The sequence below is a fragment of the Kryptolebias marmoratus genome, linkage group LG15 (assembly GCF_001649575.2).
Source record: "Kryptolebias marmoratus isolate JLee-2015 linkage group LG15, ASM164957v2, whole genome shotgun sequence".
In the NCBI taxonomy this organism is placed as follows: domain Eukaryota; kingdom Metazoa; phylum Chordata; class Actinopteri; order Cyprinodontiformes; family Rivulidae; genus Kryptolebias; species Kryptolebias marmoratus.
In genome coordinates this window covers 3,904,738-3,913,867 of record NC_051444.1, presented here as the reverse complement: position 1 = coordinate 3,913,867, position 9,130 = coordinate 3,904,738, and the positions used below count along the sequence as shown (strand labels likewise).

Genomic DNA, 9,130 nt, shown 5'->3' with positions numbered 1-9,130 from the left:
GACTACTTCTACCCCAAGTACACGGGTAAGTGTCGGTTCCAGCTTCGGCCGGCCCGGCTCGTCACACGTTTCACCGTCTCTTCGTGGTTTCTCTCCCTGCTCAGCCTGCCTGGAGAAGTTCGGGGATTCGGAGAAGAAGAAGCAGGACCTGGTCACGTGTGTTCACAGTGAGTTTTCGCCTCTTTTCGTTGAGCTGTAGATGCATTTACTTATTTATTTTATTTTTATTTGCAAGAGTGAGGCGTCTCAGGTGCTGCACTGCACCACTCTGAGCTGTCGGGGGAAAGAAAGAGTGATTTACCAAAATGTACTGGTCGAATCAGGTCGCTCTTTGCAGCTCGACTCGTCTGATTGGCTTTTTGCCGAGGAACGCCTTCGTGACGCGTCCTTCGTGACGTCACATAAAAATAAAAAAAATCAAAGATGTCGTGAGCAGAGGGCAGGATTTCTGCTGCGTCAGGATCCAGCCTCTTGGCCGTGGAGTCTCCGGAGTGGGTTTCATGACTCAGCTGCAGCGCCGCTGGCTCTTAAAGGGACGGCGTTTTTATTTTTATTTCTTTTTAAACAATCCTGTTCATGTGCTGCACCTCTGCTCACTGCAGTGCAGGGAAAAAAATGGTGACAAACGCATCATTTGGGTCCGCTGAATCATCTGAAGCCTCCATATTTGGTGTCAGATAGATGCTGCCTGTCGAGTAATAAGTCTGTTAGCAAAATATCTCATGTCCCACTGGACGGATCTGAAACTGAAGCCAGTTCAAGATGGCTAATCCAACACAAAATGGCCGTAACTCAGTCAGTTTCACGATTCCTGAGCTAAACTTTGGCGTAACGGCGTTTTGGTGGCTGCAGCTGCAGCGGGCGATAATGCAACTGAAAGACCGTCCTTCGCAGCTCGTGTGCACACGGACTCACAACTTTAATATTTTTAGAAATGAAAGTGGAGTTTTTTCCCTCTCTGACTCAGGGCTGCTGAATGTTTTTGTTTTTTTTTTTTTTTTTTTTTTTTTTTTTAGCTGGAAGTGACTCCCTGATTTATTCCTCAGAAATTCCTAAAAAAGCAAAGCGAGGCTCTGGTTCCAGCACGTTCCTCCTGAACGGATCGGGATGGTTTCGGTCTGATCCGAGCGGCTGATTTATCCCGAAGTGCTCTGTTGTGTTTTTGGCCTCGTCCCCCTTTTTCTTTCTTTCTTTCTTTTCCTTTTTTCTGTCGTTTACTGAATTTCAGCAGACATGCCCGGACATGCCGAGCTTTCAAACCGCTCCGCTGGTGGGAGAGAAAAGATTTCACACTCTCTTACGCAAGCTCGGAGTTAAAGAGAGGCTTTAAGTGGAAGCAAACAAAATAAAAATATAAAAATAAAATAACAAACAGCTGGATATCTGTTTGTTCTGTGGACATCTCCAGAAAGCAGCTTCGCCAGCGTGGAGCTATTTTACGCAGAACGTCAGAGATGTTCTTCCTCTGTTCGCTCTCATATACGGTTACAGTCATCGACTTTGTTCTGACTCCATTTTTAAACCTGTGACCAACTAAGACATAAATGCATATCGCCCGCCGCCTCGATGCGGTTTAAACGAAGATCGTCCGATAATGTTGATTCTGGTCGAACGTTGTTAATGCCGTTATCTCAGACGGTGTTGTGAGATCTCGTGACTTACGATTACGTGTCGAGGAGGACTCTGAGTTACGACCACACCTCAGTATCTGTAAAACTGGCTGAGTTGGAGCCATTTCCGTGGTGGCCATCTTGAATCGTGGGTTGACTCCTCTAACATCTGTTTCTTTTTTTTTTTTTTTTAAAGATATTCCAGACCAGTGCTCTCCTTCTCCCTGTAATCCCCGAGGTACGGTGCGCTGCGAGGACAAAAAGGGCGACTTCCTCTGCCACTGTTTCACGGGTTGGACCGGCGCCACGTGCGAGAAAGGTACTGTCGCCGCCCAGGCGTTGGCGCTCGATGTTTGTGACCTTTGGTTCTCCTGCTGGTGGAAGAGGCCGCCGCTGTCCTTCCGCTCGTCATCTGATCGTTTCAGTTTCGCCTCGTCTTTCTTTTAAGCGGTTATCGTCTGACCGCCGTTTGTGACGTTTCCACGGAGGTCAGCTTGTTGTTTAGATGCTCAGATGGGAAGGAGGACGTGGAACGAGGTTCCTCTCTGATGGAAAAAGGAAAAAGTCGGGGAGGGAATTATGAACGGCGCTGCTGTAGAAACAGATGAGAACATTTCCACTGTGACTCATCCGCCGCCTTCCTGCGAGAGGAGCCGTTACCTCGGGCTCAACGCTGCCTGCCTGTCTGTCTGCCTGTCTGTCTACCTGCCTGTCTGTCTGCCTGTCTGTCTCTGCCTGTCTGTCTCTGCCTGTCTGTCTCTGCCTGTCTGTCTCTGCCTGTCTGTCTGCCTGTCTGTTAGTCTGCCTGTCTGTCTACCTGTCTGTTAGTCTACCTGTCTCTCTGTCTGTCTGTCTGTCTACCTGTCTGTCTGTCTGCCTGTCTGTCTACCTGTCTGTTAGTCTGCCTGTCTGTCTGTCTGTCTCTGTCTGTCTGCCTGCCTGTCTGTCTGTCTGTCTACCTGTCTGCTTGTCTGTCTGCCTGAAGGTCAAAGGTCACAGGTGACCCCTTTGTTAAAAACGTGTCTCTGCTCCTACATGTGACCCTTTAGTTTCCTGTTTGTCTGTCTGTCAGTGAAGATCAGGTGAAACTAAAGAACAGATCTGGATGAAACGTTCAGGAAATGTTGGGATTAAATTCTGGTTCTGATCCGGATTACGATCCGGATCGCTCCGTTCTTTAATCCCGCCGTTGCCTCGGTGGAGCTTTGTCTCCGAGAGCTTCAGGTTCATGAAGAGTTTGAAGCAAAGGAGACAAAACAGTAAAACATCTCATATAATTTGTGGAATGTCAACATTAAACTTCCTGACCGAGTTCCGCTCCGGGTTCTCGCTGACAGCTGTGGCGTTCTGTTCCCAGATGTGGACGAGTGCATCGAGAAGAGCAACGGAGGCTGCGACCACGTCTGCAACAACACCGTGGGGAGCTACCGCTGCTTCTGCCGCGACGGCTACGCGCTGGTCGGGCACCACACGTGCGACGGTGAGCCGCAAGATCCGACACGCCGCGACTGTTTTCAAGGCCGGGCCGAAACCTTCAGACTTTTACAAAACGGAGGATTTGTTCTGACTTTGCTTCATTTGTAATCCGATCGATCTGTCAGCTAAAACCTAATAGCAAAATGCTAGCTAAAAGTAGCTGAACAGTAGCTAAAAGTAATATAAGAGGACAAACAGAAGCGGTATCCTAAAGCAGATTTTAAAGAGAAGAAAGTTTTTTTTTGTGGATTTCTGTGGGTTAAAGTTTAAACTTTGACTTTCAGACGTGAACGTAAACGAGTTTTAGGGTTAGGGTTAAACTTCGGCTTTTTAACGTCAAACAAATAAATTTTATTAACTTCTGTTTTGCAGATATCAACGAGTGCGACGACCCGGGCGTGTGTGGATTGGCCCGGTGCGAGAACAACGTGGGCGGCTTCGACTGTCTGTGTGACGAAGGCTACAGCTACGACAACGAAAGCAAAAGCTGCGTTGGTATGATGCACACACACACACACACACACACACACCCGCCTCAGCAGGACCTGACGTGGCTCCAGGTTGGGGGTCTGAAAAAGAAACCAAATATATTTGGAGAAATTCTGCAGAGGTGGAGAACGGGTCACCGTTCAGATTCGTCTTCAAGGCCGTAACTAAGAAAATGTAATCAGACGTTATGTGATAAATATTTATATCGTTGAAGCTCGTTTTCAGATATCAAGAACCGAAGATAAACAAATTTAATCTGAACTTTTGTCCTCAAAAGGTTTTGTACAAAGTTTCAGTGAAAAACTGATTTAAATAAGATGTTTGGAATTAAAACTAATTTAAAAAAATGAGATTTATTTTCTGCTAAATAAGAGCTGAAACAAACTGTTCAAGTCAAACAAGAAGAACAGAACTAAAATTAGCAAAATGGTAGCTAAAAGCTAAAATTACCGAAATTTAAGTACCTAAAAGTTAAACCAGTAAAACTATAGCTAAAAGGTAAAATTAACAAAACCTTAACTAAAAGCTAAAATAAGATAAACAGTAGCTAAATTCTAAAATTTGCATAACCATAGCTAAAAGCTAAACCTACCAAAACTAGCTAAAATATATAATTAGCATAAACTTAACTATTAGCTAAAAATAGCAAGATGGTAGCTAAAACTACAATTTGCAAAATTGTAATTGTAATTTAAAGGCTAAAACACTGTAGCTAAAAATATATATTTAGCTGAAAGCTAAACTTAGCTAAAAGATACAGTTGGCAAAACCATAGTTAAAAGCTAAACCTAGCAACACTGTAGCTAAAGGCTAAATTTGGAAGGCTGCATCTAAAAGCTGAATCTAGCAAAACTGTAACTAACAGGTAAAACTGGCAAAACAGTAGCTAAAAGGTAAAATCAACAAAACCTTAACTGAAAGCTAAAATAAGTGAAACAGTAGCTAAAGGCTAAAATGTGCAAAACCATAGCTAAAAGCTAAACCTAGCAAAACTGTACCTATTAGCTGTACGTGACTCAGATCCAAATCGGATGATTTTCAGAGCGTTCGTCGGCTGAAAGGTTCCTCCTCTCTTCGGCTGCACGGTTTCAAAATAAGAGCTCATTGTTAATGTTTGTCTTCTTCTTAATCTTTAACCATTCGGGTGTAAAGTCGGCTCTGATTGGACAGAACCTCGGAATCGCCACGTGAGCTGCTGTCTCTGTCTCCCTCAGACGTGGACGAATGTGAGACGGGCGTCTGCGAGGACGAGTGTCTGAACACCCCGGGGAGTTTCCGCTGCTTCTGCGACGGCCGCCGCGGCGTGAAGCTGAGGAAGGACCTGAGGAGCTGTAAGGTGCTGTACGCCATGTTTAACGAGCTCCTGTAAGAAGGGCTGAAGGTCCTGACTGCTCCCGTTTGTCCCGTTTGTCCCGCAGCCCATCACGCCCTGCATGTCCCCGCCCCTGAAGAGGAACCCCCACTCTCTGTACCTGGGCCGCATGTTCAGCGCCGTGCCGGTGATGCGGCTGCGTTTCCACCGCAGGGTTCACACGGGGTGAGGAAGCGGCTCGATGCTCGCCCGCTCGAGCGTTTTTCTCTGCTGGTTTGGTTGAATCTGTGAAAGATGTCGCAAGTTTACTGTCAGCAGCCGATAACCTGAACTTTAATTTGCTTTAATGTCGTCTTTTTTGTCTTTTTAGCTTCTCCTTTCCCAGCAGATTCAGCTGCAGGCTTCGACAGTTTCATGATTTTATTTTTCACAGTTCAGTTTATAAAAACTAAAGTCGACTTCTGTTTTTGTCAAACCTTGTTGTGACGTCCGTTAACGCCTTTCCGTCCTCCAGGAGAAGTCACGTCGTTTTTGTTCTTGTGGCATTTTTGTACGGTGCTTCCTGACTCGAGGCCCGGGCCGACCTGTTTCTCCTTTGCTCTAAGCGTCGTGTGATTGGTCAGGAGTTGGTGCAGCTTCAATGGAGCCATTTTGTTAAAAATCCAGCCGTCTTTACGACTGTTCCGGCAGAACTTAGAAACCTGCGAGCTTAAAAGGACCGCAGAGACGCAGGCGGCTCTTCAGGGCCAGCAGGAAGTGCGCCTCGCCGTCGTTTGCTCGTTATCGTTCGCCGTCAAACGGCGCGTTCTGTCTCAGTCGGTTTAATAAACGTGTCCGGTCACGGCAAGGGAAGCAGAAATCTGTACGAGGGCAGGAGAGCTGAGAAGAACCCCGTTTTAACGCCGCAGGAAGAGGTCGGAGCTTCCCGGGAGTTCTGATGGAAGGTATGAGAGAAAACGAACGCCTTCGCAACCGACTTCCTGTGGAGGATAAACTGGAGCCTTTAGCGCTCAGAGTTTGTTCAGGGTGACTAAGTTTTAGCCCAGTTTCTGTAAAATCACCTGACTTGTCTTGAATTGCGGATCGTGGATGTCCACCCTGTGTTTACTTTCAGAGACTTTCATTAAAGTCCGTCTTCTGGTCGTCTCAGGAGACATTTTTAGCGACAGAAAACCAACTTTTCCTCCCCTCCTCCCGTTTCTTTGTGTATTTCGACTCCCTCAAACGTTCCTCTCCTCTTTTTAGCTTTTCTGCAGAATTCGACTTCCGCACCTACGACCCGGAGGGAGTCATCTTCTTCGCAGGAGGTCACCTGAACAGCTCCTGGATTGTGCTGGCAATGCATAATGGGAGGCTGGAGCTGCAGCTGAAGTACGGCGCAGTGAGCCGAGTCACCAGCAGCGGGCCCATCGTCAGCGACGGCCAGTGGAGGAAGGTAGGAGGGGCTTCTGTCCAGGAGTTTCTACAGCGATCCATCCAAACCGTCCAACTGTCCAACCATCGTTTTTATTCTGTCCTCAGATCTCGGTGGAGGAGCAGGGCCGGAGTCTGGTGATAAAGATCGACAGGGAGGCTGTCATGAAGATCGCTGTGAACGGAGACCTGTTCACGCTGAAGAAGGGCATGCATGAGCTCAACATCACGGTGGGCGGAGTCCCCTTCAGAGAGAACGGCCTCGTCAATCAGGTGTTTATTTGTATGTGCTTGTTTACTCTTTCCCCGACACGCACCAGACGCGGACGCCCGCCGCCGTGCCTCTCAGCCGCCTTAACTTTCAAACCGTTCAAACGTAGATAAACCCCCGTCTGGACGGCTGCATGAAGGAGTGGCGCTGGCTGACGGGCGAAGACACGTCCATACAGGAAACCATCCGGTCCAACGACAACATGCAGTGTTTCAGCTCTGAGGACCCCGGAGCCTATTACCCCGGAACGGGCTTCGCTTTCTTCAACATCAGCTACGGTACGCCGTCTCCAAAATACTAATGTTTCCAGACTTTAGTCCCCATTTCATCATCTAACAGAGACAAGGACTAAAGTCCTCAGAGAGTCACTATTTTCTGTCTTATAAAATAAGTGCAGCACCGTAAATGGTGTCTCAGATGTTTGTTTTTCATGATACTGAAGCAAAGAAAATCCAAACTTTATTGGTTATTTTAGGAAGAAATGTCTCTGAACTCAGCTGAACCAATCTGAAACCTTTTTACATCTCAGTTTGTTGACCCGCCGTTCTCCTCCAGAACCAAAGAACCTGAGCATCCAGGTGACCCTGCGCCCCATTTCCGCTGTCGGCGTCCTGTTCGCCCTCGTTTACCAGGACACGGTGCCTCTCTCCGTCGCTCTCTCCGACTACAACCCTGCCACAGACGAATGGAGAGACGTGAGGAAACCTCAGTCCTGATAAACGTTTTATTCATGAGCACGCTCAAAACCCAACTCCTGTTTTGTCGTCAGGTCCTTCTGGTTTCTGTGGGTAACGACGTCGCCGCCAGCTCTCCCGCGCCCTTCTGTGACGGCGAGAGTCATAAGATCCAGGTGACCGTCTCGGGCAAACAGACCTTCCTGCAGGTGGACGGCCAGCCTGGACGAAGCGAAGACACGGAGGCTCCCACCGAGCTCTTCCCACATTCCACCATGTATGTAGGAGGCCTTCCAGGTGAGGACAAACGCCTTCCTGTCCAACATTTGGACACAGTCAGGACCTTCCCCTGCCTTATCTGGACTCATAGTCCTTATAGGGGGACCAAAGCCGGGTCTTAATGTGGTGGAACCTCGTTTTTGGGTGTGGGGAATGGACTAGTAATGGTCAGATTCAGGGTCAGGCTGCAGGAATGAATGGAATTCAACACAATGTCCCAATAAGGATAGAAATATAAACTTATCAGTCCCTCCAGGATTTCGTTGGCATTTTTTGTGATTGTTGCGGCTAAAATGCCTGATTTTGCGGGGCATTTTCCTAAGTCGCGATTTTTTTTTTACTAAAATCAATAAAAAAACATAACATATAAACCAAAAATCCCTCCTAGTTTTGTAAGATAATTCCCAACAAACATTGACATTCTCAAAAGGTGCTTTATTTGAGAACTTTGATAGCTTCTAAACTGACATTCATGAGCATTTCTGTATTGTCCCTGGTCTGCAGCTCTCCTCACATGTTTTGCAGACACAAAGTGTTTGTCGATGCGTTTATGTTCCATGATTACACTGCAGGACGTGCAAAACAGCTGCAGCTGGGGAGGAAACTGGTTTGCTGAAATCTTTGTGGGCAAATGTGAAGCATTAGCGCACATTTTGGCTTCGGTCGCTGCTCCTGCACGCTCCCGGCATTCTGATGTTAACAGGAAGTGACGTCACGTGTCTTCTTCCTGAGTTATTTGGGCGTATTTTGTATTCCACGCTACACAAACCCACAAAGAAGAGACTAGACCGCAGAAACGGTGGCGAATCACTTTAGAAACAATAAATATTGGGTTAAAGTTGCGGGAAAGTTGCGGTGTTTTGGGCAAAGTTGCAAAAAGTTGCGGGGTTTGCTTGATTTTGCGTTAATAGTTGCGATCGCAACATCGCGAAATCCTGGAGGGTCTGATTAATATCTCATGAGCCTCTGGACAGATTTAACTGAACGTACGTCTGCAACTCAAGCCAAACACACAGAAACATTTAAAACTGTCAGATTTACAGATATTGAGCTAAACTTTACCACGGCAGTAGCTGAGAGTCATCCCTAACTGGTACTCCGAGCGCTAACAGATCTGTGTTTATAAGAGGTTAATTTTACTGATTTATTCTCAGTAACGACAAAAAGAAGTAAATTTTTCAAACTTTAGAACGGGAACAATCCCAGCTTTCAGTATCATCTGCCTGATCGTCCCGTTGAGCCGTTAGCATAAAGTTTATCCTCCTGATTCAGTCAGTGTGCTGCGTTTCCATTTTCCTGCCTTCAGTTGTGAATTTGTCATTAGAAGGGCAGTTAACGGTGTTTACGCGTTCAGCCCGGTGACTCAGACCCGTCGGAACCCAGCCGACTCACACGTTGTCATTTTTTCCCCCCGTCAGACGTGTCCCTGGTGTCCACGCTCGTGTCGGCGCCCTACAGCGGCTGCATGGAGGTCAGCGTGAACGGAAAGCCTCTGGATCTGGACAAGGCCGTCCACAAGCACAACGACATCCGCTCGCACTCCTGCCCCCTGCTGGACTCTCGCCACTGAGCGCTCCGTGTCTTTCCGGCAGCGGGGGGGGGGGGG

General features: G+C 47.4%; 1 protein-coding gene across 2 annotated transcripts in view; it reads left to right on the top strand.

Annotated features, from left to right (window-relative positions):
* gas6 (growth arrest-specific 6) overlaps nt 1-9,130 on the top strand; it is a 13,831-nt gene that overhangs the window by 3,578 nt on the left and 1,123 nt on the right. The window contains exons 3-15 of one of the 2 annotated variants that reach the window (XM_017405190.3): nt 1-25; nt 105-167; nt 1,807-1,929; nt 2,968-3,090; nt 3,459-3,581; nt 4,790-4,911; nt 4,994-5,112; nt 6,133-6,322; nt 6,409-6,573; nt 6,681-6,849; nt 7,127-7,266; nt 7,341-7,542; nt 8,943-9,117. In XM_017405190.3, coding sequence (XP_017260679.1) covers nt 1-25; nt 105-167; nt 1,807-1,929; nt 2,968-3,090; nt 3,459-3,581; nt 4,790-4,911; nt 4,994-5,112; nt 6,133-6,322; nt 6,409-6,573; nt 6,681-6,849; nt 7,127-7,266; nt 7,341-7,542; nt 8,943-9,094 — 1,716 coding nt within the window. In that variant the 3' untranslated portion in view covers nt 9,095-9,117. Of the gene's footprint in view, nt 26-104; nt 168-1,806; nt 1,930-2,967; nt 3,091-3,458; nt 3,582-4,789; nt 4,912-4,993; nt 5,113-6,132; nt 6,323-6,408; nt 6,574-6,680; nt 6,850-7,126; nt 7,267-7,340; nt 7,543-8,942; nt 9,130 lie in introns of both variants that reach the window. The other variant, XM_037979870.1, reaches the window with a different exon arrangement.